Source organism: Podarcis melisellensis (assembly GCF_964234715.1).
Source record: "Podarcis melisellensis genome assembly, chromosome: 14".
Lineage (NCBI taxonomy): Eukaryota > Metazoa > Chordata > Lepidosauria > Squamata > Lacertidae > Podarcis > Podarcis melisellensis.
The window spans coordinates 350,189-377,687 of NC_138546.1; the positions used below are offsets into that span (position 1 = coordinate 350,189).

Below are 27,499 nucleotides of genomic sequence, written 5' to 3' on the forward strand. Positions count from 1 at the left end.
CAACACCCCAATTCTGCAACACGCCCCATTCCTAGCAAGCAACCACAGAGGAAAGGAGACGTACGTGGTGTATTCCAGCATGGCGCACTTGCGCTCAAGGTTGTGCCTATGGGCTGCCGACTCTTGCTCCAGTGCCACGTCCAGAGTGGTGCCAGCCTCGCTGGCTTGTGCTCCGCCCCTCCTGGCACGGGGGTGGCGGACAATTCCTGAAAGGAAGAAGAGGAGGAGCTGGTCAGCAACAGCAGCAGCAGCAGCAACCCTGCCATGGGCCAGAGAATGCAGAGGCAGGTGGCCAGAGGCTAGGAGCTGAGAGCTGCAGGATATGGCAGGAGAGGGTGGAATGAGAGGAGTCAGGAAAGGGCCATCAGCGAAGGAAGGCAGTGGCTAGTGAGTCTGGCTCTCTACCTAGTGGCGTATTGAGGCAGACGCACTGCAGATCAAACCAGAAGTTCTCCACGTCTTGCAGAGTGTTCAGAACGTACAAGCGCCTGTCAAAGGGGCGGCTGCTCTGAGCCAGGTTGTAGTGGGGCTCACAGACAGTGGTGTCCACAATCACAGCATTCTTCTTCAGGTAGACAAAGACCTGCAAGACACCCACAAAAGCTCAGGGGCAAAGCAACCGAGCAAGGACGGACTTGGGGGATTTAGGGAGTTAAGTCAAAGCTAGGGTACCCCTTCCTTGCGTGTTTGGATAGCAGCCAAGTGCTCTCCTTCCGGAGGCATCCTTTGACACACACACAAAAACACTGCCGAAGAAGCAGGGGCATCTTCACAAGCCTCGTGAAGCCGTCCTGTGAAGAGAGTTGCTGGGGTGGGCCACCCTGGGCCAGGCTCAGTTGTTCGGCCAGCAATATGATGCAGCCGCTCAAGGCCATTCCAGCTGCAAACCAGTGTTTTGGGAAGGAACAATCCCAGCTCTGGAGACAGATGGGGACAAGAACGGCCTGCCCAGCAACTGCTTGGACCCAGAGAGGCGCAGCTTGGCTCAAGATGGGTATCACAGCTTTGCAACCACTTCCCTTTTCCAAAAGTGGCAAATCGATTGTCGCAAAGTCTGCACTAGAGGAGGACACTGGGATATTCACATGCCGTGATTACTTTTATAGGCTGTTCTGCCTCCTTGAGGTGTTAACTGCTTAGCAATGTTAGGGCACTTTGGCCGCCGTCAAATGCTGCTGTTGCAAATAGGCACTCTGCTTCTTTTGCAAACCTCTAAGCGGCCACAGACTGCATTCCTTGCAATTCATTCCTATCTGGCATCAAGGGTTGGCATTTTTCTCCCTCTCCACCCAGGTTGAGAGGGTAACACAGGGCAAAGCAGACTCCAGTCCACAAAACAGGTCACTCTTTAGAGTGCTTCCGTCTTTGCTGCTGCAGACTAGAACACTTTGCTTCTGGAAAGGGTTTCTCTTGTTACTCAACAAGAAGGACAAATGTTTAACAGAAGACTAGATGAGAAACACAGGGAGGCGAGCACAGCTCCTGTGAACTGGCCAATGCAGGGGAGGGACGGGGCTGGAGCCTCTTCTACCTGTCCAGGTACATCTGGTGACCCTGCAAGTCTGGAGGGACAGGAGGCAGGGAGAACCCACACCTGGGGGTCTCCTTCCCCACTGGGGACAGGGGAAGTTTCCCTCATTACTCCTGTAGGTATTGTTTTGTTTTAAAAAAAAGTAAGCTGCTTTGACCATCAAGTGGCAGAGCTGTAGATACGTAGCAGTAACTTACCTGATCTTTTTCTTGAAATTTCTCTGTGGGTCCAAACTGAACCAGCCCCATGTAACACAGCCGCTGAAGGCTTTCCACTACTGAGAAGATGTATCTCCTGTAGCAAAGAGATTAAGGACTTGAGACTCATCCACTTATTTCTGTCAGTTAGCTTCCAGGCACTCCACCAGTCACCTTCCCTCTCCTCCCGCAAAAAAGAGAAGAGAAAGACCGGGCAGGATTTCCAGTATGCAAAATTCTCTGACATATCCCACATTCAAACAGCTTGAACCGTCCTGTGGAATATTTATAGCCCTCCCCGGGTCCCAGTTCAAGTCATTCTGGCCTGGGCCCAAGGAGCGGGGCGGGGAGTGTCTACAGGGCACCAGTTTTAGTTCAGAGCTGCTTCAAGCAGACCACCAAGGCAACCTCTGAAAGTCAGAGACATCCCCCTGCCCACAAGATGATGTCTGGGTCAATAGGGGCTAAAGCAGTGAATCTGTTCCCTCTCCTTTCTCTAAGGAAGGCTTTGGCCCAACGCTGGATGGCTGTTTAGTGAACAAACTATATTGCAAGCTGAGGTTTTTTATGCTACTGACTTGAACTCTGTGATCACGAAGCCCTATGTGGGGGGGGGGGCAGAAGAGGAGAAGAGAAAGAGGCAGGACCAACATCACTTGCTGAATGTTTTACATCAGACACAAAGTGAGATGTTCTTTCACAATGCCTGATATTTGTGCCTTTGACTCCCTGATCCTTTCTGAACCCTTCATCTTACTGCACCTCTTTCTTAATAGTTTTCTCCCTGCTCTCAGTTGCATTCATAAATGTTACCTTATGCAGAGGATGAGAGTGGTGTTGGTTTGACATGGACAGCTCTTATAAACTCACACGATCATTCTACCTTTTCAGAGAATGATTCACACTGCCCTAATATTGCCCAGGTTTGGATTCCGAGCTCGTGGAGCTGGACCTTTGAAAAGTTTGGTATTCTCCGCTACTCTGAAATCGCACCCTTTGCCCAAATCTACCCCTGCTGAAGATGCTTACCTCTTGTAAAGGAGCTTCTGGCGGATCGACCTTGGAAGGCATCGGATCAACGTGTGTTTCTTCAGGGGATCATTTAAATAATCTTCCAGGTTATCTACCTAAAAATTATGAATTAAATTTCAATGTAAATTAAGTCTGGCTAACTTTCTGCTTTTCCTAAGCGAAGCCCAGGGATATTTTGTTAAGAAACAGAACAACTGCAAGGAAGGCTGAGGCAGCAGCAGCAGCAGGGAAGCTGAAAAGGCCCCCCAAGGAGGCTGCCCAGGACCTCCGCCCGTGGCCTTGGTTAGGGGTGCCCCTGGGTGCGGCAAGCAGCTTTTGCCCCACCACCAAAGGATTTAACTGCCACCCCTCCAAGGGATCGGGCGGCAACTTGTAGCCACAGCAGAACTGACGGGAACTTGGGAGCAGAAGCCCCGAGGGGCGGCTGCCTTTCGGCCGAGAGAAATCCCTGAAGCCCAGCACCTTGTAGCTGACTTGCACTATCTGGGTAAAGATGGAGAGTGGCAGGCAGAGGAGGATGTCGCTGACGAGAGCCCACCCATGGCCAAACTCCCGGTGGAGCGGGAGAGGAGGGACATGCCGCTTCCACGAGGCGTCGTCCACGTACACTGCAAGGGGAAGAGAGAAAATGGTTCTCACAGCAGCAAGAGACCCATCTCCTTTCACGGGGGGTCAAGGAAGATTCACACCCACACATGGATCTCTGGTGTGGAATACTGTGGGGAGCTCTGGGCGCCTCACCTGAAGGAGGATACTGCAGAGCTGGGGGGAAATTGGAAAAGAGCCACCAAAAAGATGAAAGGGGTGGAGTGACTCCCCCAGGAGGAAAGATGAGGAAGGAACAATAAAGATGTACTGTACTTTTCCGTGTATGAGGTTTCTTTAAAATATTTTTTTTAAACAGGGGTCGTCTTATACAGGGATAGTGCATGGGGGGGGAGGTAACTGGGTGGGTGATTGGTTGCTGTGACAAGGTCTCCTGTTGATTGGCTGCTGCCGCTGCAATTAGGTGTGTGAAAAAAGCTCAAGAACCTTGGGCAATCCTCCCCCCAAAAAGCTCAGCAACTTTGGGCCATCTCTCCCCATTTTCTAAAATTTGTCCCCCAAAATAGGGGGCGTCTTATACATAGGGGCGTGTTATACACGGAAAAATATGGTATAAAGTTATGCAAAGTGTGAAGAAAGTGGACAGAGAAAAGCTTTTCTCCCTCTAACTTTACAACGTGGCCCCTGTGCAGACAGGATGGGGAAAGAAATGGACCACGGGGTTGTTCTTATGCTCATGAACAACTTGTGTTCCCCACCATTCATGCTGAAATGCATATACTCGGGTCACGTCTCATTTATTTTGCACTGTGTGCTACAGTGACACAGGAATGTCAGAATTTCCTCCAGCTCCTAGGTGACACTAGCTGAGAAGGGCCCTTGTTTAGTTAAGGGGTGGGGTGGGGGTGGAATCCTCTGACATGTGGTTGGTGCTAGAGGGAAGAGGCGGAAAAAGAAGACAGCAAGCTCCACGAGGGCTTCCTGAATCCTTCCCCCGCCCCTCTAGATCTCACAACCCAGGCTGGTTCCACAGCTGGGCAGAGGTCACAGGTGGCTCCCTGCCGCTGATCCCAACCGAGGCACTGGGGCTGCCCAGAGTCCACAGTGTTGTTGTTGCTGCTGCTGCTGCTGCTGCATCACCTGGAGGCCTCCCCTGCTGAGCCAAACCCAGCAGTCAGGAACTCAGAGGATGCTTCCCAGGAGCATGCACACAACATCCAGCCCCTCATGCATGCATCTTCCCAAGGAAGCACACAGCAGTGACAAGCACTGCGAAAGCCCTTTGCTGCCCCTGCAGAGCCCTTAGATGCCCTGGGACTGTTCTCCTGGTGGTCCTGCCCCCTCCTGGGCACCGCAGGGCAGTGACCCCAAAACGGGCCCTTCCCGCCATTCCCCCTGTGCTGTGGAAATGATGCCCATCCCTTTGCCCTGTTAGCTGCTTCAGGCATCCCGTAAACAGGAACCTTTTTGCCCAGGCTTCCCCCGACTGATTGCTGAGCTCCTGTTTGTAGCATGCTGTTAGGAGTATTTACACCAGAGGTCGTCAAACGAAGGCCCACGGGGCGGATACGGCTCACCGGGCTCTTTAATTCAGCCCGCGCAGAGGCCTTGCCAGGCGAAGAATAACTTCTGCAAAGCAGCACACCTTCTGATTGGCTGCAGGATCAAAAGCCACGGATACCTCTGGGTGCCGCCCCTTCCTTCCCTCTGAGGCGGCCGAGCAGGAATGAAGCGGGAGCAGCGCAGAGGCTGCCTCCACCGCCCAGGCCACTGGCATGGGCTCTGTGCCCTGCCAAGAGAGAGGACGCCGACGCTGCCGAAGACGAGGCAGCGTCAGTGGCTGCGGCATGAGTGGCATAGGCGGGGGTGTGGGTGGGTGTGTGCTTTCGGGAGGTGGTGGGTCCGACCGCCCACAAAGTCTGAGGGACAGTGGATCGGCCCCCTCCTGAAAAAGTTTGCTGACCCCTGATTTACACTCTCTTTTTATTATACAGTTTCATTGCTTTTATTCAAAATACTTTCAGACATGAACCGATGGAGAAATGCTTTCAGACCAAGCATCGAGCCGTCCTCTGGACTCCCTGCTTGCTCCCGATTCCTCACCTGCCTGGTCCTCAAGCGCCTCACAGCCTTCCTGGCTCCCGGCTGCTGCTCTCGGCTCCTTCTCTTCCGTCCCGCCAGGCAGGCTGGAGTCAAGGCCTTGCAGGCCGTCCGCTGCCTCCTGGCTGCAGCTCCATCTCCTCTGCTGGGCGCTGAGAGGATGCCCATAAACCAAGTACCAGAGGAAGAGGTGGGCCACCTTTAAGCGAGGCATTTTGGGGAGGAAGCCCAGGGAGCGCCCAAGGCCTGGCACTGAAGAGAAGCAGAGGGTTTGCGTTGGAGAGACACAGGCAGGAGCTACTGCCCACCACTCCTTACACAGAAACACCCCCCCCCCATTCAGGAAGCCGGAAACAGCAGAAGCAAGAAAGGCCTTTACCTGTGACTGGGTGGTAGCTTAACTTGGCAGCGCGCGCCTTTCTGCCAGCCGCCTCCGCTTTGCAAGGAGAGAAGCAGCCCTCCATCTCCCTCAGGGCAGCCCCAAGTCCAGACTCCTGACTTCCTTCGTCCAGACTCTCCTGAGACGTTGGCGTCTGTGGGACTTTAATCCTGCAGTTATGAAGGGAAAGTGAAGCTAGGCACCAGTGCTAGGAAACTGCAAAGCAGGCTCCAGTGCTCAGTCCCCAGAAACACCACAATATTCACTGAACAACTAGCCAGGAACATGGCTCTTCTGCTGCCATCTGCCTCCTGCTGGTTCCTTGAGCCACAAGCGGGACAACTGGTGTCTGTAGAGGACTGGAAAGCGTTTCAGAAACCCCACAAGTTGGGGCTCCCCCCACCAGGAAGTAGGCAGGAGGAAAGCACCTCCCCTAGATAAGTGTCATGGGAATGGGTGCCAGAGGGAAGAGAAACCAAGCCTTTCGTGTCATTAGCCCAGTCCTGTGGAACACCCTGCCACTAGATTCAGTGGGCACCTTCTGTTCCACTTTTCTGTCCCCCCAGGCCTAGGCAGGCCATTAAGAGAACACACACGCACCAATGGTCTACTGCTGTTTGTTTTTAATTCTTTTGATTTCAACTTTTTATGATTTTACTGCATGGTTTTATGATTTTATATTGTTGTGAACCACTGCAATGTACTTCTATGACACAGCAGTTCGTACATTACATATAAAATAAATAAGAGATCTCAGTCCACCAGCCCAAATCACCAGGGGGTGGAGGGAGGGAGGGAGCTGCCCAGTTCTGAACGCCCTCCTGTTGCTTGGAAGTCATGCCAGTCAGAGCCTGCCCAGCTCATGCTGGCAGCCCCTGCCACCCTCTTTCCCTCCCGCCACCTACCTGTTCACAGTGCTTGAGTTGGAGATTCGGAAGCGAACTTGCTCAATTGCGCTCTTCACCAGTGGGTCGCTGGGATTCACCGAGGGGTCGACTACAAACTCCACCTGCCAAGCAGAGGCAGAGAGAGACACAGAAGAAGGCTTGGTGAGGAGAGGCCGAGCAAAAGAGGCACAGCGCTGAGGGCAGCCCTTTCCCCTTCCTGTCTGTGAAGCTCCTTGGCAGACACCTTGCTTCTGCCCAAGGCCCCAGGCAGCCTTCTGAGCTCCAGCCCAAGGCCACTTAGGAGGAACGGCCACTCTGGGTGGGAGGCGCTGGCAGGTGGCAATGCCAGGACTGAGAGCAAAGATGGAGAAGCCGTGGGCCGAGTCTTCAGAGAGGAGGCTGTCAGGAGTTCAGACTCGAGCAAGACCCTGGCAGAAACACATGCCTGACTGGCATGTTCCCTCCCTCCTGGTCGGTCGTTTGGGAGTTTCAAAAGCTTTCTTCAGCCCGAACATCACAGCGACCGATGCCTACAGACACCGGTACACTTAAGGATCCACAGAGTTTGCACATCATGCACGTGACAGACTTCAGCAACTCAGCGTTTTGGCTAAACTACTTTATTTACATATAAAAACACATGCAACATGGCTCCTTCTCTCTCTAGCATCAGACAGCAAAGAGCAAAAGAACAAAGGACAATAGTCCCACTTCACGGAACACAGAACATCTTTCTTATCGCTGGGTAACTTGAGACCCTTTAGGACACAGCGATTCTCAACCTGTGGGTCCCCAGATGTTGTTAGATTACAACTCCCATCATGTCTGAGCTCTGGCCTTGCTACCTAGGGGTGATGGGAGTTGTAGTTCAACAACATCTGGGGACCCACAGGTTGGGAACCACTGAAATTCAACCCATCTCCGTCACCCTTCCCCAAATTCACTAGCTGGAAAAGATTTGCACCTCCAAGATCACCTGGATGGGCAACGCTAACATGCCAGGGGGAGCCTTGGCAGGTGGTGTACCTTTCTGCTGATGCCATCCTGGATGACTGTGGTGCGGAAGAGGCGCAGGAGGCCTTCCTGGGAGAGCTTCTGCACTAGGCGGACAATGGACTTCTTGCAGCACCTGGTGGAAACCCCTTCCTGCTTCTCCTGGTCCATTATCATCTTCTGAAGGCTGCAACAAGGCATACACGCACTTATTTATTGTTGCGTTCAAGGCCAACTCACTCCCTGTGGAATGTGCCCTGGCGGAGCAGGCAGCAGGCTGCCCAGCAGGCGAGGGGGAAAAGCTGGTGCTCGCTTCCAATCCCCCGACTTACGCAAACAAGCTTTCAATCAAGCGGAGGTTGCGCACGGCCTCTATGATGAGGTTGCGGCGCTTCAGCAGGCGGTAGGTCTCGTGGGAGCGCTCCACACCCGAGGCTCGCCAGCCCTTCTCTTTCTTCTTGACGTCACAGCTTTTCTGGCACGGGGCAGAAAACCAGAGTTTATGGAGGCCAGGTGAAATCCTGCTACCCAGACGCTCATTACGCCACACTCGGCAGTGAGAGAGAAAGGCGGAGTTGGACAAACCGGCCGCCACCCCACCCTCCTCTGCACACCCACTTCCTTTCCACACACAGCAACCTACATCAAGGTTATCGTCCAGGTACCTGCACAAAGCTGCAATCGCGAAAGTGTAAGTTGTGGGTCCCCTGTAGCTGAAACTGGGTGGAACTTGTAGAGGCTGAAGCAAGAGCCGCCAAGTTTGATTGTTACAGCTGGGGCTCAGCAGCTGCTTGGCCGATTGGCAGTCCCAGCAGCCCTAAAAGCAGACTTGCTAGTGGGCTAAGCCTGTGGCATCAACCCCAAAGGGAATCCACCCTTTGGGACTGTGGCTTTGGGGCTGGACTGAAGTTGGTGAGTTTGGGAAGAAGTGCACAGGTTCTTGACCATGCATGAGACTTTCAGTGCACCCAGACTGAGAGTGTGTTGGGGCCCTAGGAGTTAAGTGCCCCCTGGGTATGAGACAGGTTTCAATGCCCAGGTGAGACGTGGTGTGCAAGGCCTGCGATGCACTCCCGGCTCTTTGTGGCTGGAACCTTTGGCATGTGAAACATGTGCCCTGCTGCTGAAGTAGAGGTTCAGGACAGATTGATACACTTCCTGGACCAGCGCAGAAGCACTGCCACCTTCTCTTTTGTCTTTTATTTATTTTGACAAAGTAATAATCATAAAGAAATAAGAATAAAAATTTGCACCCCACCCCCGAGACCATTCCATTGTAACTTCCCAAAATTTCAGCACCTCTTGCAGTGTTTTGACCCCTTTCCATTTCAACGGTACAAATTCTACAAACACCATGCATGACTCCTCAGATTAATATTTGAGGATATATTCCCCATCTTACCTTAATGGCACATGCTAATTTATCTTTAACAGCTGCATCCCACACCTCTTTATACCCTTCTTCCACTTTTGGAATCTGCTTGCCCCTTCCACTTCCTAGCTGGAATCATAATTCGTGCAGCTGTCAATAAATTTGTGAGCAAGTCCTTCATAGCCTGCGAACCACCCGCCCCTTTTGTCTCCTTTCCCCACACCTCTTTTAATTATCTTCTTGATCCTCCAGTGCTACTTTTATAAATTTCACTGGTTTCCCCTTTTATAAATGCATTGCTGTGCTACCTTCTGATGCCCACTGTGTTGTGGAAATGCCAGCTCAAAAGCCCCCAGGAACATCCCCTCTCACTCCCTGAGACTGAACTGCCTGACGTTGGCTCCTCCATTAGCCAACCCACCGCAAAAGTGGCCCTCCGAGGCATGTCCAAGCTGCCCATAGCAGGCTTGGCAAGGGAGGTGACCCCCCCTCCAGTGACTCTGCCCCCCCCCCCGTCCCAGCTCACATGCGCACTAACAGCAAATGTTCAGGCTTTAAGGCCTCTTACTTTGGGAGTCTCCAGCTTCACTTCCTCAACCAGAGCCATACCATCAGCATGATCTATAAAATGGGCACAATTTGAGAGGCCACTTTCCTGCTTTAGTGTGTCCAAGGCGGAATCATCATTTGCCGTGTGTCCAGGAAGCTCTTCTGGGTATTCAGAAGGGCGCAACGGAGACAGCTTCCTCCCCAGGGTCCTTGGAGCTAGCAATTTCTTGGCTGGTTTTAAGAAAAGACAGAGAGGAAATACATAGCTGGTCAGCAACACAAGCAAGCAACTGTTGCAAGCTTTGCTGCATCACAGGCAATGCATCAGATGCTTACAGGGATCATGGATTTCTGGCAATCTTGAGCAATCCTAACCCCCCTAATTAAGCACAACTGGTTGTGAGGGGAGCCCACCCACCTGCCCCCTTTGTACAGATAAAGATCTCAGCACTCAGACCTTATCAAAAACTCTGTTCCAGAGTCATGCAATTTCTGCAGCATCACAAACCACTTTGCTGTTCTTAAGGCTGCAAGCAGACAGACAGACACTGAGGAAGGAAGTGGCCCTCTTGGCCAAAGCTCACCCCTTGTGCCTTTCACTGGCGTCGACTGGCACGGGCTGCCTCCTCCTCGGAAACTGAGCCTGAGCAGAGACGCTGAGCTGGCGCTCCTTGGCTTCCCGCCTTCTCTCGCCTCCTCCTCGTTCTCCGATTCAGAGAGCAGAGGCATCTCCTCCTCCTCCTCGGCTGCAGAGAGCTGCTCCTCCCCAGGCAAGGAGTCCTCGGGGGCCACCGACACGCTGGCCATGGCCAGCTGCTCGCTCCGGGCCTTCTCCCGCTCAAACTGCCGGCTGAGGTCGCTCTCTTCCGCAAACGTGCAGGTGATGTATTTGGTGGTCCGCTGTCTGCCTTCGTCTTCCATGAATCCCTAAGCAAAGATCAAGACCGTTCTCAGCCTTTACCTGGCATTTCCTGAACGCTGGGGAAGGAGGCCGTGCGCAAGGCCAGCAGCGGAGGCCGGGACAAGCGTTACCTTGATCACTTTGTATCTCTCCAAAAGGCGGCACAGCATTCTGGCTTCCAGCTTCCCCACATTCATGGCGGCTCGGAGTTCAGCTTGAGAAATGCCTTTGGTCCCCCAGCTTTCAACTGCAGAGGGGGAGGAGGGGAAAGCATAACACTAGGTCCCCCCAAAGATGCTGAATGGTAGGAGAGTTCAGATGGGCAGAAAGGTAAGGCCGATCCTAAAAACATACACCTTAAGTGTCAAAGGCCAGGGTAAAGAGTGTGCCTTCAGCATTCGCTGAAAGCTGTCTAATGAAGGTGGCAGGCACACTTCTGTGGGGAGTTCCACAGATCAGGGGCCACCGCAGATAAGGCTCTCTCTCGGGCCCCCAAACTTCCGAGGGTGAAGGAACTGCCAAGATGCCCCCTCTACTGACCCCAGCACCTGAGATGTTTGGGGCCTGAGCCATTGACCTACTTAGCTCATACGCTTGAGTCAGCATATCCTTCTCGTAGACAATGTCCACAGGCTGCACGGCTTTGGTGATCATTTCTTCGTCGTCGTCGTCATGGTAATCTTCCACCTTCTTCCGAAACTCCTTCACTAGCTTCAGGCAGCGAACCATCACATCAGTTCCTGGGAGTGAATGAACAAGCATACCCCCCCCCCAGTTTGTCAAAACACAAAAGGAGACTTAGCAAGGCAGAAAACTGGCAGCTCCAGGCAAAGCACAAACAAATCAAATAGAACTAGCATGAAATGCAGATGCAGCTGTCAGGATACACAACTGTTTTAAAGTATTTTATTTTTAATTGTATCCTTTTGCTAATCTTACTTTCTTTTACTTATTACCTTTCTTTTCCCCCCAAGTTTTTCTCCTTTGGGAGGAAAGATGAGATAGAAATTAAGCAAATAAATAAAATTAACAAATAAACAGTAAATAAAAGAATCTCAAGAAATTGTGCATCTGGGGGTGACATGCCTAAAAAAGGCCTCATTCCACCCCCAGTTTTAACACAGAGTGTTCAGGCCCCTGCATACAGAGCAGGGACAGGAAACATCTGTTCTTGGACTACAACTCCCATATCCATTGGCCCTGCTGGCTGGGGCTGATGGGAGATGGAGTCCAGCAATATCTGGAGGGTTGAAAGTTCCCCGTCCCTGATCTAGAGAGAAGTACTGTGGGGGCAAGAGCTTTCACAGGGCCCTCCCTCTTCACTTGGAAGCAGGAGAACAACAGCAGGAATAATAATAAAAAATTAAATTTGTTAATCGCTTTATCTTGTCCCAAGCTCCCAAAGTGACTTACAAGGCTACTCTTCTGCGCAAGGGTGGCAGTGCCAAGGCAGCCTGACCCTCTTCCAGAAGCTGTGAAGTGCCCTCTTACCCTTCTTGGTCTTGAAGGGACCTCCATCAGGGTGAACGTCTTGTAACGGCACGGTCACAATCTTTCCAAAGCCGGCATTCAGCATATACTGATAGAGACGCTTAAATGTTTTCTCACAGAGACCCTGTCGTTGTGCAATGAGAGAGAATCAGTTTTAGGGCTGACCACAACTGACTTCAGGACAGAATGGCAGGTAAGCTTGTTCTCCCCCGTAAGCCTCATGCCAAGCCCCCAACCCTCCTCAGAGGCTCAAGAAGCGAGAGAAAACAAGGGCTGCTCCAAAGGCCCACAGAGAGAATAGACACATTTCTGCTTGGCTCTCGCTGGAGGCGAAACACAGCAGGGCAGATGAGGCCTTCATGGGTCGGCACCCCCAAATGCCCCGGTGGCTCTGGGGAAGAAACACCACCTGAGAAGCTCCTCTCCGTCAGAAAGACTCCGGCAAAACAAGCACCACCCGCTCAGATGCACGCAGCCAGGTTTCAAGCGCATGGAAGAACAGCCAGGTGCTCACCAATTCCTCCCTTATGCTCGCCAGCGTCTCCATATGACCAGGTCGCTTGCTCAGCATAGTGGACAGCTTCTCCATGAGGATATCGTATTTGCTCCTCCTAAAACCCCAAGAGAGGCAGCCGTAAGCAGACAACACCAATGCCTCCTCACACGTAGGCTCACACCTGTAGCCAGAGGATGCCGGCCCCTTGGGTGGGGCGCCAGCTGTGAGTGACACAAGGAAAGCTCTGGCCACCCCTAGGAAGAAGCAGACCAGGGTGGATAAAAATCAATGGTTTTTAAAAAAAATATATTGGATTTTCGGATGGGTAAGTGGTGCTCCGGTGGGACGTGGGCAAGACTAGGGGGCAGGCAGGAGGAAGTGCAGGTTGGGGGCAGAAATCTTCCTTGACATATGGAAGAGCATAGAGCAGGGTGGAGGTTTTTTTTGATTTAAATCGTATTTTTAAAATAAAATGCTTTTGGAGGAAAAATCTTTCTAAAGATAGTTTTCCATTTAAGTTACATTATAGTCCAAAGGCTATTCATCGGGAAATAAGGATTTGTTTTCCGTTTTTCATTTGTGCTAAAACTCAGTCTAAGTTTTTTAAAAAACAAACAAACCCATTTAACCAGTTAACAAACATGGATACATATGCTATAATGTTATTGTTTTAGTTAAATTAATTGCTTAAATTATTATTAAGGAAACGATTATTTTTCTCCTCCCAATAAAGTACAGCAGAAAAGTTGTCCAAATATAAACAGCTAACTTATATAACCACGCAATAATTTCATATTTCTCTCTCTATGCATTTCTAATAGTATAGCCAAATCAGTAATTTTTGATAGAGCTGTAAAAACTACTCTGAAAATTTATTATTCCAAAAATGAAACCTTTATCTGGTTGTAAATATTAAGATTAAGATTATACCAGCAAGAATGAGTCTTTCTGTAAAAAAAAAAGATTTAAATCAAGTCTTACTGACTAGTGAATTAAATAGATTTGATTTAAATCAAATCCACCCTGAAGAAGACAGAGTCACCATTGCTGCTGCCCTCACAGGATGAAAGAGGCTTCATCCTGTGGGCTGAGCTAAATTGGATACCAAGGCCAGACTCTCTCCTTCCTCTGGCCTACAACAAAACTGCCCCAGTCAGAGAGGAGACAAGCTCCAGTACTCGCTGGAAGATGTTTATTTTGCTCTATGCATTTCAGAGTCAAATCTATTTGACAGGAACTGTGAACACTTGCAATTTTGGGGGAAATGCAAAATAGCTTCAGAGAAAATATCACGTTTCCCTTCCTGTGCCTCCGCAATGAATAATGTTCTCCAGGTGATACCAAAAACAAGCAAAGTGGCCTATGACTGGGGTACTGTGCCTGAGGGTGTCTTGGTGCCACACTGGGGACTGTCAGATTTAGGTTATCACATGCTGTTATTTAAAACTAGATGGGATATTCTGCTGGTATCCTGGCTTGAATGTTATTGGGGTGGATTTTAATTGGTTAACCCGTTTTGCTGTTGGATTTTATGGGTTTCTATTTGCACATGGCTATAAATGGCTTTAGGAGGCCACTCTGTCCCCAAAATAGTCTAAAAACTTTTAAAATAAAGAATAATTTGATCAGGAGAGCAGCAATGAAGGATTTTCAGTCATTTCCTCCTCCCCCACCTAAGTCACTCCCCCAGGTTGTGATTAGCCAGGTACTGATTTGTCTTTCCTGTGAAGGTGGAGGGGTGCATATAGATCAGGGGAAGAGCATAGGAGGAAGCAATTAAGATACGCCCCCCCCCAGCACTGCTTCCTTGACCTCCCTGCAACACACACCTGTCAATATGAAAGTGGGTCAGGAGCAGGAGGATGGAGTGCTGCTGGGCCCCCGTTGGCAGCCTGATTACGTGGGACTGCATGGTGATGAGCCCATTTCTGTCCAGGACTCGTCGGTGGTAATGAAGCTTCCCGGAATCCACCCTAGGATGAGAAAGGATTTTATGAAAATTAAGCACGCCACAGAAGGTGAAAGGAGACAAAAGCTGACGCTGTAGACCAGGCATAGGCAAGCTCTGGCCCTCCAAATGTTTGGGACTACGATTCCCATCATCCCTGACCATTGGTTAGCTAGGGATGATGGGAATTGTAGTCCCAAACATCTGGAGGGCCGGAGTTTGCTGTAGAGCAGTGTTTCCCAACCTTGTGCCTCCAGCTGTTTTTGGCCTACAATTCCCATCATCCCTTGCCACTGGTCTTGCTAGTCAGGGATGATGGGAGTTGTAGGCCAAAAACATCTGGAGGCACAAGGTTGGGAAACACTGCTGTAGAGTGTAGACCAACAATAACAGGGCCAGAACCTGCATCTTCCAGGGAACCATGCAAGTGTCTTACACTATGTTAAGCCTGCTTAAAATTTAAGCTGGGATAAAATGGGCTAAAGAATGCATCCCCCAAGCAATTAGCTAGCATTTGCCAAGCCTGTGATGTTTTGAAAGGGTAGGCTCTGGATACAGCTCAGGGTTGTGGCGTGTCCACAGTGATTTGGGGGTGAGGCTTGTCTATCATCATAGCAGCTCCACAAGAAACAGGCTCTAGCCTAACTTAAGACATTCCAGAATACCGCTGCAAAACAAACCAAGGCAATCCTATCCTCTTATGCCAGCCCACGGGACAAGGTCCTCCAAACCAGAGGCGAACGTCTGACCACATGCTATCACTTCTGCCAGTGAAGCGCCACAGCTGGAGTTACTGCAACAGGCCGCAACCCGGGCACTTACTTGAAAGCTGCGCTGAGGTCTCTTTGCAGCTCTCCCTGCCATCGGGCACGCCCCAAGCGCTCCAAAATGCAGTAGGAGAAGTCGGGGAGTTTTAAGTCTGGATCCCCTTCCCACCCTATTAGCGTTCTGTGGCGCAGCATCTGAGAGGCAACGATCACCAGCTTCTCTCCCCACCTGCAAAGCAGCAAGAGATGGCAAGGAAGGTAATTTCTCCCATTCCCCAATGAATCACCCACTTTCTGTGCCACAGCAGCATTGCCATCAAGCTATGCAGGATTTCTTCTCTTGGGATCATTTTGTGTCTAGTAGTGGCTGCTCAGACTGCATACGTAGGGCTGGAATACGCAAAGCAACGTGGGCACATTTCAACTCACGACCTCACCCAGACAATAGGCTTTCTTGTCCAGATCCTCCCTATTCCCGAAAAGACACTGCAAAGCTGACCAAAGCTCCCATGAATCTGGAGTGCCGGTGGGCTCAAGGGCCACTTTAAGCAAGCACCACGCAGCAAACCCAATCACCTCTCAGTACCAGGAGGCTGAAGGAACTTCCACTTCCACCTTCACTAATTACTTCCAAGCAAGCAGAGGAAAAGCTGACAATTACTAGATTCCCACATTTCCTTCTTCCCAAGATGAGTATCGCAGTTAGTAACAGAACCACAGAAGTGACAGGCGGGCAAAGGTGTTTCTTCTCTTGCAGCTTTTTTTTAACAGGATAAACTTGGAAGGAGCAGGCTTGTTGGTTATTAGCCCAAAGCACAGGCGGCTAACCTGTGCCCCTGCTGTGATGTTGCTGGACTGGAATGATGATTCCTTACCATGATGACTGGGGCTGACAGGTGTTGGAGACCAACAGCATCTGGAAGGCCACAGGTTAACCACCTCATTTGGTGGCCCTTGTTTTAGCACATTCCCACAAAGGCACCCTTCTTCCCATCTCCACTTAGCTAGCCTAAATTTAGGTGCAGACATGTGGCACTCCACCCTTCTTTTGTCCTCCAGGAATAAGCTTTCACACTGATGTGTCAATTGAGAATGACACCTGCCCACCCACATCCACCAAGTCTTAATGATAGTGACATTGTCACACTCCTTCATCTTGTTGCAGGTATGCTCAAACTTTTACTGGAAAATACAATTTTCTTTCTACCTTATGACAAAGCTATACAATTCTCCGTTTGACTCCATGGACAGTTCTGCAACAGAATAAATTCAACAGTCCTGCTCCACTTGCCCACTCTGCAGACCTCTGCCCCACCAATAGAGAGCCTGGAGCAAAAGAAACTAGCAAACGCTTACTCACTTCTCATAAGCTTCTGTATACGTGCAAATGGGCCGCAGGTCTTTTGTTCTGACCAGGTCAGTAATATCCAGCCTCTCTTTAAAATACTGGCACGAACCCTGAATGCCTTCGGGGTGATCCAAAATCATGTGCACAGGATAAATGTCATCTAAAGGAACAGGATCTCTCTTGGTCTCCAGTATTCCTGTTTCAAGATCAATTTCTTCATACCTAAAATGAGAAGAAGAGAATTAGCTCTTCTCAACCCCAGCCTGTCTGCTCAAGATTTGCAGCAAGTGTTTTTTGTTTTAAAGAAGCTCCCCTCATTTCCTCTAAACAAAGATGTTGAAACCTTTCCTCGTAGGGGAGCCGCTCCATCATGTCCTTGTCTCATTTTCATTGCTCTTTTCTGAAGTTTCTATAATATCCTTTTTGAGGGGAGGTGACCAGAACTGTACACAGCACATCCCAAGCATGATGGCAGGGCCGGATTTAGGTTTGATGCGGCCCTGAAGGTAATGGGGCCCTTGATATGACCAGCTGTCCTTTGTCAACAACAAATTGTTGCTTTTTTCTGTTGAAGATATGCTATATGATAATTGATGGACCTAATCTAAAGCCATTTGCACATGCAGAATGTAGGCACCCTATATATCGAAAGGAGCAAACCAGTGATATTTTAGGGAATAGCAGGCTAGCAGGCGGGGCCCAAGACTTACATCACAGGAGCCTACACAACACAAAACACTGTTGTTCTGGGTAGGTTTTATTTTTATTTTTTTTATCTTATATTTTGGAAATGTACATCCAGTTTCTTTTCCTGGAGGAACTCAATGGTACACAGTACTGGAAGCTTTTTTTCTTCGAGAACTGGAGCATTGGGGGCACTAGGATACCGCCAGTCTTATCTCAAACTCCTTTTCCCACACCTTGGCGGAGCCGGCCACGGGGCCTCCCCAGGACTAGAAACGTGAATGACATCCGAGCCCTGGGGAAGAGCTTTCTGCGGGGGGCGGGGCAGGCTCTCCTTCCCGTCCGCCCGAGGCGCCGCTGCTCCTGCAGGGGGCTGGACTAGATGACCCCTGGGGGCCCTCCCGGCTCACCGGTCGTAGAGGTGCAGCGGCGGCCTGGGCTGCGGGAGCAGGTAGAAGCGGAGCTGGGCGTGCGCGGCGAGGGAGGCCCAGAGGAGCTGCCGGGCGTCGGGCTCGAGCGGCAGCGGGAAGGGCGGCACGCGGCCGGCCAGGCGCTCCCAGAGGGCCCCGGGGGTCACGCCGTCCAGGCCCTCCAGCGCCACCTCGCCCAGCGCGGCCCACAGCGCCTCCATGGCGCCTCGCCCGCCCGCCCGCCCGCCCTCCTTCCGGCGCACAGGAAGTGACGCGCCCGCCCCGCCCAGCGCCGCTTCCCGCGGGGTCTCCATGGCAACGGCCCAACAGCGGCGCCTGGCAGCGGGGCGAGGAAGAGGAGGAAGAGGAGGAGGAGGAGGAAGATGGAGTGAGCCCCGCCGCGCCTGCCAGGGCCGCGGCGCCCCCGGGAGGGTCCGGCGAGTGCGGGGCGACGGGGTAGGGGGCGAGCGCGGAAAGGGCGCGGGGAGGAGCCCGGGGGGGGGGGCGGGCGGCTCCACAGGCCTCCGGGCGCCCCGGACTCCCGTCCCCACCGGCAGCCCCACCGCCGACACCGCTGGCCAGGCTGCCTGCAGGGACTGGTCGTAATTAATAATCATCATAATAATAGTCATCATCAGAATAATTGATTTATACTCTGGGCGGCTCCCAACAAAATATTAAAAACACGATAAAAAAGATTTGTCAGATGAAATTACTACCTGTTCAGGATGAGTAACGTAATAACTTTAGGTAATGATATATCAAGAATAGGAAAAGGTGAAATGCAGGGATGCAAAATTTAAGTTTGTAAACCATTAGGCGGGTGGGAGGGAGGTCCTTAGGCTCAGTTGCACCAAAGAGATTTAATAAGAGGATATGATGTTACGCAATGTGATTATTTGTAAAACTAATAAAAATTATTTTTAAAAAAACACACACGATAAAACATCAGACATTAAAATCTTCCCTAAACAGGGCTGCCTTCAGATGTCTTCTAAAAGTCAGAGAGTTGTTTATTTCCTTGACATCTGATGGGATGTCATTCCACAGGGCGGACGCCCCCACAGAGAAGGCCCTCTGCCTGGTTCCCTGTAACCTCACTTCTCGCAGGGAGGGAACCACCAGAAGGCCCTTGGATCTGGACCTCAGGGTCCAGACTGAACAATGGGGGGTGGAGATGCTCTTTTAGTTATATGATTTTCATTATCATTATTATGTTGACTTATTATTAGTTCAACCTCACCCACAATGGTGCACTCCCTTTTTGTCTCCCAATACAGACAGATGCCAAACCAAACTATTGTCACTATATATATATATATATATATATATTTGCTTTCGTAGATTTTCACGGGTACAGGAATGCAGGTTTTGGTGTCCTCGGGTGTCTTCCCGTGTAAAAGTTGGGGTGTCTAGGCGACGTTTCGACGAGGTCTCACTCGTCATCATGAAGATGACGAGTGAGACCTCGTCGAAACGTTGCCTAGACACCCCAACTTTTACACGGGAAGACACCCGAGGACACCAAAACCTGCATATATATATATATATATATGCGTGCACACACACACACACACCCTGCTTTTTCCCTCAAGGCTGTTTACACATACACATAAATTAACAGCTACAAATGTAGAAGAAGCCCTTCCTTGATGGTTCCTTCCAACTCTACAGTTGCGGTTCCTTCCAACTCTGCAGTTCTATGATTCTTTGAAGAAAAACTCCCTCTCAAAAGCCATCAAGCATTAATAGAATTAAAACCATGCAAACCATTACCATGACAACAGCATGGCACCAGCCCTTTCCTTGAAAACAGCCTGTTCCCAAAAGCCTGTTTGAAAAAGAAGGCCTTTGCCTGTCAGCAGAAGGACAGCAAGGAGGGAGCAGCCTGGCTCCTCTAGGCAGGGAGTTCCAAAGGCTGATGGGAGTTGGAGTCCAACAGCATCTGGAGGGCAGCACCAGGGTGGGGAAAGATGGCCTGGCCCCCCCAGGAGGCAGCGCCACAGCTGCCCCCACTCAGCTTGCGCAAGCTCTCTGTTAGGAGAGGTGCCACTTTGGGCACGACAAATTCACCAGTAGCTTGAAGGAGCACCACCATGGACACCCCCAAAGCCAGGCATCCCCCCTGCAGCAGACTCCCTGCTTCCCCCCAAACAAGAACACAACCAGCATGTAGGCACCAGCTACTTAGGCAGCCGAGGCAGAATGTCAGGCATTGGATTTGCAGGGCAACATGTGCCAGCCAGTGAAGCTGAATGTTGGGTTATTATTCAGGACAGTTGGAAGGAATTGCTTTATCTGGAGCCAAATTAAACTGGAATTTACTCCAAAGGGGATAGAGTGGTGGCCTCCAATGTGGACAGCTTTATAAACACCGCCCAGGGCACCTGCAAAAATGTTGCTTTGTTTCTGTGTTTCAGGCTTAACCAAAGGACATGGTGACTGACTTTGATGAGAAACATGATCAACATATAGTATTTCTTCAGCATAGAAACAGGTAGGCTGAAGAATGACCGGCAGGCCAGGAGAACAGATTTTGGGGGCCCTGGCTAGGTCTGCAGCCTGCTGCCTCCTCAGATATGGCAGGAGGCTGGGCAAGGGCCAATGAATCCTGGCAAGTCAGAGGCTTTGTGGGTGATGGGCCAGTTGCCTGCTCTGAATGGGCTTGCGCTTGAGCCATCTTTGCTGCTAGAGGCTTGGGGCCTCTCTGGCTTTTAGCAGCTTTGATATGACAGCCGTGGTCATTCCTGGACGAAGACATCCTAGTCATCCTGTTCTAGGTATTGACTCCAAGAGAATTTGCACTAATGGCCAATATGCTACCAGCCCAAATTTAAGGTGTTACTGCAAGGGTATGAAGCCCTAAACAACACGAGAGCAGCCTGTCTGAAGACCTTCTTTCTTCATATATTCACACCTATTCTTTGAGATCTGCTGAAGAAGCATTGCTTGACTGCCTCTTGTGAATGGGACATTCATTCATTCATTCATTCAATTCTTATATAACCCTTTATCCAAAGATCCCAGGGCAGTGTGCAACATTAAAAGCCTACGTAACATGGCATAATGAAAAAGAAGAAAACAAAAACCATAGTAATAGTCTCCACACTTTTAAAAGGCTGTAGATTGTTTAATGGCCAAAGGCCTGGGTAGAAAGCAGCACCTTAGGCAGGCAGGCAGCCTCTGAGCCAGATTCTTTCCTGGCAGGATTTATTTATTCAAACATTCTTGATGTCAGCTTAAGACAAGTAGTTTAGAAATGTATGAATGAATAAATAAATCCTGTCAGGAAAGAATCTGGCTCAGACCATAAAGGTCTTCCTTCTTAGATCTTCCTGCAAGAATCCTCTACACAAACAGACTGCAGACAAGGATGTGAACTTGGAGGTGGCTCTTGGATAGCATTTTTTAAGGCAGAAAACCAGCTTATTGATTTAAAATATCAATAAACAACAGGTTTGTAGAAAAGCAAGCAGTAGCTTAGTAAACTCAACAGTCCATCTTGGGGATTCCCAGGAACTCCTCCTTCCAGGGCAAGATGATTCTATATTGTCCTTAAATCTAGCAGACCCTCACTCTGAGCAGAGGCAGAGGCAGGTTTCAGCAGACTACTTCTCTCACTCAGTGCTCCCCCAAATTTGGATAAATTTTGATGGTATTCCTCAGCTATTTGTAGGAGGATCTCCATCATGGCTTTGTGGAGACTTCTGCCTCACCACAGAAGTCGTCACGGTAGCATTTTCTGTAGAGAGAACGTGATCCTTGGAGAACCCTCAAATCAGAAAATTGGTGTGCTGCATATTTTAGGATATTGAAAGAGCTCAGAAGAAAGGACCCTATGCAGATTAAGCTGGAGCAGCTGGAACAAGGGTTTATTCTGTATGTGAACGGAGCGAACTCAGAACTAACCAACCACCGCAAGAAAGTCAACCCTCAGAACTTTTTCAGAAGTGGCACACGAACAGCAAGGGGAAACTGTGAGTTCCTTTGTGACATAACTGTATTGAAACACCATTGCACTGCTTCACCAGGAGTAGGCAGATAGTAAGCTGGTGGTCATTTTCCAGTGTGCCACCTCATATCTGCTGGCCTTGAGAATCCTTAAATGAAGAAAACTTGGGGCAAGAGTGAAGGGTCTATAGCAAGAGTGAAGGCTCAACACAGAAGTCATCCCCCAGCTCTTAAGAGGTTCTCCTGATCACACCATCTTATTTGTGAATTTGACACACATTGGTGGACTTTAGAGAATCTCTAGCTTTTTAGTAAATCACCCAGTCAAAAGCAGACTCCATCTGCCTTGCATCGTGCCACTGAAGGGTTGATTTCTCTGTTTGGGCACACAGGCTTTCTGCCATGTGCAGAGCCTAGACTAGAATCAGCTCAGGAAAGGCATTTTGTTCTAGTTGACCCCACCCTCCCATTTCATCTACAATAACTCTCTTCAAGTGACTTTATGCTACAGCATCATCTCTGTCCCTTTTAGTCCCCATTCTCAGGCCCTTCTACAGCTAATGAAAGCTGTGATGTGTGTGTGTGGTGAAGCATATAGTGAGAAAGGGGCATAAGCTGCCAGGCTCACTGCCTGGTGTCCCATACCTGCCATTACCAGCGCTGCTCCCTAGTCAGCCGACGCAGAAGGCATTTTGGGAGAGGAAGGAAGCACCCAAAGTACTCCTGCTACATGCAACATGGGCAGCCCTTGACTGATGTGCCCCTCCCCCCTACAATTTCTAAATTCTAGGAACCTTCAGTGCAGCTGAGGATACACCTGCCCTGCAGCTCAAGAGCTGACAGAGCAGCTAGTCTCAGTAACCTCATGGTGTGAGTCTTTCCCACATTTGGAACTGTGTTCCTCTCTGTCCTTAGGGCACACGATAATCTGTAGGAGAGTTTGTGTGTTGAAAGCCTTGCCTCAGGGCTTTGAACCCTCCTTGTTCCAAGACTCTGCTCCAAATTTCCTTTCAGGTTCCAGTTCAAGAGCCCTGTTACAAGACGACAACCTACAAGGGAGGAGCACACAAAGTGCACCAAGTAAAATCCAGCGCCGAGGGTGGCTCCAGGTAGGGAGGAGGAGGGTGCACACACTTTGCTCCTCGATGGCCCCAGAGTCTGGTTGGGAAAAGTGGCAGAGCAGCTTTTAAACTGATCACTGGGGTGAGGGGAAAAGCCAGCCAGAGCCAAGGAGTGTCCCATTTGGAACAAATATCCCTGGAGGATGAAGATGAAAAATGACAGTTTAACTTGGGAAGTGTAGAGCTGGGCACTGAGTTTGTAGCCTAGTCCAAGACTGACACTCAACCTAACCACTGCACCACATTAGCCCTACATTGCAGGTTCACATCGAGAGCCAGTGTGGTGTAGTAGTTAAGAGCGGTGGACTCGTAATCTGGTGAACCGTGTTCGCTTCCACGCTCCTCCACATGCAGGTGCTGGGTGACCTTGAGCCAGTCCCACTTCTCTGAAGTCTCTCAGCCCCTCTCACCTCACAGAGTGTTTGTTGTGGGGGAGGAAGGGAAAGGAGAATGTTAGCTGCTTTGAGACTCCTTAGGGTAGTGATAAAGCGGGATATCATATCCTCCTCCTCCTCTTCTTCTACACATCAAGCCTTCTAGCCTGTTGGTTCGATCCCGCTTAGGGGATTCCTCTTGTTAATGTAGGGCCGAAAGCATGCAAGAGAAAGTGTGAAAACAATGGTGGCCATTAGACTGGATTAAGGCCATTCCAGAGCCCAGAGGATGCGAGGGCAGACACAGAACATCAGCCAAATAGTAGCTGGTGGGATTACAATGGATACTTGCCAGCGTGAAGGCAGTAGCAGATTCCTGTTTATTCCTGAAAAGAGTCAAACCTAACACACACAATGGGGTTTTCCATTTTCTAGAAAGCAGTGCAGATCAAAACAGAAAGTGGATCCAGACTCCATGTCTCTCCTCCTTCAGAGTACTCTGAGGATTTTGAACCTTATGAAAGCCTAAGCTCGCATTCAAGTGACTGTGAACAGGATGACGCTCGCCAGGTATGTGCCTCCACCATTTTGCGAAAAGCATCTTTTATTATCGAAGGTGAAACTCTTGCACTAACACCAGGAAACAATTCTCCCTTCCAAGAAGGGTCTTACATTGATTTTTGTGCCTCGTTTCTTCTTAAGTTCATGACACACACACAAACACACACATTTGCAGTTGTGTGTACATATGCACAGACTCAAACTAGCCACCCAGCCAGGGAATTTTAGCGTTTTCAAATATTTCTTCTTGGGTCTTTCACAGGAAGGTGATGTCTCCAGCAAAACTTATGAATCCATTGTGGGTCTTGCATTCATGAGCAGCAACACCAGCTGTTGCATGTGTCATGAAGATCCACTGCTTTACCTTTGGGCTGATTTGTTTTTAATTTGTGCTAAACTGTGGTCTGCAACTTTAAACAATATTTAAGGTAACTGTAAAAAATCCATATTAGAGCAGTAGCTGCATTAGGCTCACCAGAATGTCAAAATAGTGTGCAAGCTTAAAAGTTCTCCTCTTTGTTAGATTTGATGGCAAACAAAGCAAGAGTGGTGGAGGAGGAAAAAAGCTGGATGATCAGTGTCTCTCGGTGGAATGTGGAAAGAAGCAGGAGACATTCCAAGGAGGCCTGTCAGATGCTGTGCAGGTTTCAGGTTGTAGCTATGGGAGAAGGAACACGTCGCAGGGAACCTGTATCATTTGCTGGTGCTCTGTGAAGAACACCAAGCTTGCACAAGATGTTGTACCTCTAACTTTCTCCCCTCTCATCAGTTTTTGCAAGTGTGGTGTTTTTTCTCCCTGACAGAAACTGCCTCCAAGATGCTTACCTTGCCCTGCAGAGTGTCGGAAATGAAGTCTGGTGGATGTTGGCAGCATCCCCAGGGTTTGCTCTTGGCAATTTGCCTCTCCTAAGCAGAGAAGCATCAGGAAGTTTATTTACTGCTACTTCTCTGTCTGTTTCCAGAGTCTCAAATCTCCAGAAAGCACAATCCCCAGTGGCCATATCCTCTCCGTTCCAAGGGCAGAACAAAGTATGAGCAATTATGCTGAAAAGGAACAGCTGCTTCTCAGCATGGAGGACATGAAGGTAGCCTTGGGTTCGCCTGGTGGGCAGCATCTCCAGAACCCTGACGAGATGAATCAAAAGCCCTGCTGGACTTGGGCAGGAGCTCTTCATAGGTGCCCCCCCCAACAATGACAGCCCCTCCTTGATCCCCTGTTGGAAAAGAGAGAGGGGTTTTCTCTTACTGCACAACCTAGCTCTGTTTACTGCAAGTGTTCCATCAGGCTTATGGCTTGGTAAACGTGTTTAGGGTTGCAGTCATAGTCTCCCTCATCTACATGCTGTCCTATTTATTGACAGCCTTCTTGCCTGTGTCATTCTCCAAAGGATACCCTCAATGGCTGTGGCAGGGAGGGGTCCCAGGTATAGAAACCTTCATCAAAGTACTCTCCAACAAGGACAGGATTGCTCATGCAGCACAGTCCGCTCAAACCAAGGCAAAGCGCAGAGCATCAGTCTAAGTGCAGACCTGATCCGGAGTCAAGGTCCAGAAAGAGTCCAAGGTCAATAATGTCCCAGGGAGGCCAGGCAAGGCACAGCAAGGCAGACTAGACTCAAGCTGTAAGCAACAAGGGGTCAGCACTCTGCATTGTTTCCTGAAACTGGAAGACTTATGTACCTTGACCTCCTAGGCCACACATTGAGCGCAGCTGCTGGTTGTGAAGGAATATTGGGGATTGCTTAATCATGAGTAGACACCCACCTCACAAGGAGACCAATGACCCTGCATCCATAAGCGCACACATGCCAGTGCTCTTTGAACTGGACCTGAAGCTTTTGGCCCTGATGCACTCAAGGCCTGTGGGGTGGCTCCACCTCCTCTGGTGGTTCTAGGTTTTTTTTGGTTAGATGTCAATCTGAAGGGCCTCTCAGGGTGATCCTCAGGTCCAGGGGGCCCTGCCTCTGCTCAGGGTCCTCGACCTGTCGGGTGCTTGGATCATCCTCTGAGGACTCTGTGTTGGGTCACAGGCCAGGGCTTGGCAAGACTCATCCCTCTTCTTCAGTCAAAAAGTCTCCCAGAGTGATTTTGCAATGATCACTGGTAAGACAGTTCTCTAAGGCTGAGTCTAAACAACAAAATACACGAGGAAAAAGGGGTGAGGAAGAAATAAACAAGCTCTGGTAGAACAAGGGGTGCAGAGAACTGAGGATTTGAGCTTCATTCTGCAAACTGTGCTTTCTTTTGGCTGGGTGACTCATCTGAGTTCTCCTAGCTGTGATTCTGGGTATTCCTGGGACCTGCATAGAGCTAACAGCTCCCAGCAACAGCCGCTGCCTCCTGATGGCCAGACTTTGATTCACCCTGAACCTCTTCATTGTCACAGCATGTTGGATACGCAAGGGGATTTATAGCAGAATCTTACATGCGTCAACCCAGAGCAGAGTCACATTGAGTTTACTGAGGTTTTCTGCAAGGTAAATGGATGCCAGGTAGCAGCCTTGATTTGGATCCTTTTTCTATTGTGAGATTTTCAACCTGTCTCTCTGGAATTTTGTGGCAGGAACTCCGGCAGAACTTGGAGTTCAGCGTGAATCAGAAGAGGATGGAGGAAGATTGCTCGGAAGGGGAGACCTCTGACTCTGTGGAGGAGGACGTGCCTGCGGGGGCCTCGGAGGCAGAGGAGCCCCTTGAGTCTTCTGGAGAAGGCACTGGGCTTCTCCTCAGCAACGCAGGAGACTCCCCAGCAGCAGCTGCGCCCACCTCTCTCCTTGTGCTGGAATTCAAGCCCAACTGCCAAAGTAAGTCCAGAGGGGGCGGACTGCCTGCCTTGGACCAGAGAGGAAAGAGAGAGTGTATTTTGTGTTGCTTGTAGAGAATTCTGCCAATCTCCCTTTCCCTTTTTGTGTCTTGTCTTGTTTGACTGTGGATGTGCTGGTGGAAGGTGACGTGCTGGCATTAGCCTTGTTTTCCACCACTCCCACTCTCTCATGGTACCAAAATAGGCGGCGTCTGAGAAGCAGTGGCCTCCCCTGTACCTTGGGGAGTGCCTGATTGCCTTTGCCTCTTCCACTCCCCGTGAGCTCGTGCTGCCTTTCCTCAAGGAAGCCAGCCTGGGCATCACTTCTGTTTGTCTTTCCGTAGACCTGAAGAAGGAGCGGAGCCTCTCTGCAAAAAGGAAGGGCAGCGCTGAGACCTACGTCCCCACCAAACCTGGTAGCCAAGTGGCTCGGCCGCTCTCTGCTGGGTGCCTGCACCAGGAGGATCAGGAACAGACGCCCTCCAGTAAGGGAGATGGTGATTGTTTCATTGCAACGCCTAAAAGTTTGAGGAGATGCAGAGGCTGCAGGAGGGGCCTGCCGTGAGGATGAGAAGGGACCACAGGCAGGTCCTGTTGCCTCGCAAGGGCCCAGCTGGGTGTGCTGCTTGCTTGCATTCATGCTCTCATTGTCATGTATCACCATCTCGCTGGGGAGCCCATTGGGATCTCATTAGTGAGGCACACAAAGCCTTCCTTGCAGAGAGAAGAGAGGAAAGGGAGTGTGACTTGGGCATGCCTCTTGGCAGTCGACTGACGTCTTTCTCTTGTGGCGTAGCATTTTCAAGCATTGCACTGCACAGATATAGAACCCCCAAGAGCATGCCAATTTTGGGAAGACTGGCTTGCAAAGCAGCCACCAGCCCTCAGAAGTCGCCATCAAATCTGACTTCAGATGGTTCTCCACAAATAGCCCTTCACAGGTTTCTTGGCTGCACATGTTTCTCCGGCTCTTTCTGTCTTTCTCTTTCTCAAAGAGCTCAGCTTTCAAATATGCCCCAGCAGCCCTGTCATCAGAGAAATGCCTCTTGACTCCACCTCTC

General features: G+C 50.2%; 2 protein-coding genes across 10 annotated transcripts in view; one reads left to right on the forward strand and one right to left on the reverse strand.

Annotated features, from left to right (window-relative positions):
• The window catches only part of GTF3C1 (general transcription factor IIIC subunit 1), a 37,822-nt gene extending 19,955 nt beyond the window's left edge, over window positions 1-17,867 (reverse strand). For 2 of the 4 annotated variants that reach the window (XR_014163030.1, XM_081889045.1), the window contains exons 1-20: window positions 17,632-17,867; window positions 16,550-16,759; window positions 15,245-15,418; window positions 14,304-14,447; window positions 12,493-12,589; window positions 11,979-12,102; window positions 11,069-11,227; window positions 10,619-10,734; window positions 10,171-10,513; window positions 9,606-9,817; window positions 7,998-8,140; window positions 7,699-7,852; window positions 6,691-6,794; window positions 5,786-5,955; window positions 5,410-5,658; window positions 3,223-3,368; window positions 2,758-2,855; window positions 1,729-1,825; window positions 406-583; window positions 65-206 (exon numbers count right to left, since the gene is read on the reverse strand). Coding sequence is in view for 3 of the 4 variants with exons in the window: in XM_081889045.1 (XP_081745171.1) it covers window positions 65-206; window positions 406-583; window positions 1,729-1,825; window positions 2,758-2,855; window positions 3,223-3,368; window positions 5,410-5,658; window positions 5,786-5,955; window positions 6,691-6,794; window positions 7,699-7,852; window positions 7,998-8,140; window positions 9,606-9,817; window positions 10,171-10,513; window positions 10,619-10,734; window positions 11,069-11,227; window positions 11,979-12,102; window positions 12,493-12,589; window positions 14,304-14,447; window positions 15,245-15,418; window positions 16,550-16,759; window positions 17,632-17,852 (3,281 nt within the window). In the remaining variant the exon portion in view is untranslated. Of the gene's footprint in view, window positions 1-64; window positions 207-405; window positions 584-1,728; window positions 1,826-2,757; window positions 2,856-3,222; window positions 3,369-5,409; window positions 5,659-5,785; window positions 5,956-6,690; window positions 6,795-7,698; window positions 7,853-7,997; window positions 8,141-9,605; window positions 9,818-10,170; window positions 10,514-10,618; window positions 10,735-11,064; window positions 11,228-11,978; window positions 12,103-12,492; window positions 12,590-14,303; window positions 14,448-15,244; window positions 15,419-16,549; window positions 16,760-17,631 lie in introns of those variants that run through there. The other 2 variants (XM_081889046.1, XM_081889047.1) reach the window with 2 other exon arrangements.
• A 76-nt stretch (window positions 17,868-17,943) lies between these two features.
• The window catches only part of KATNIP (katanin interacting protein), a 32,794-nt gene continuing 23,238 nt past the window's right edge, over window positions 17,944-27,499 (forward strand). For 2 of the 6 annotated variants that reach the window (XM_081889062.1, XM_081889067.1), the window contains exons 1-8: window positions 17,944-18,087; window positions 20,052-20,128; window positions 21,439-21,608; window positions 22,597-22,691; window positions 23,513-23,647; window positions 24,601-24,723; window positions 26,202-26,439; window positions 26,783-26,923. In XM_081889062.1, the coding sequence (XP_081745188.1) occupies window positions 20,067-20,128; window positions 21,439-21,608; window positions 22,597-22,691; window positions 23,513-23,647; window positions 24,601-24,723; window positions 26,202-26,439; window positions 26,783-26,923 (964 nt within the window). In that variant the 5' untranslated portion in view covers window positions 17,944-18,087; window positions 20,052-20,066. Of the gene's footprint in view, window positions 18,088-18,291; window positions 18,333-20,051; window positions 20,129-21,438; window positions 21,609-22,596; window positions 22,692-23,512; window positions 23,648-24,600; window positions 24,724-26,201; window positions 26,440-26,782; window positions 26,924-27,499 lie in introns of those variants that run through there. The other 4 variants (XM_081889063.1, XM_081889064.1, XM_081889065.1 and 1 more) reach the window with 4 other exon arrangements.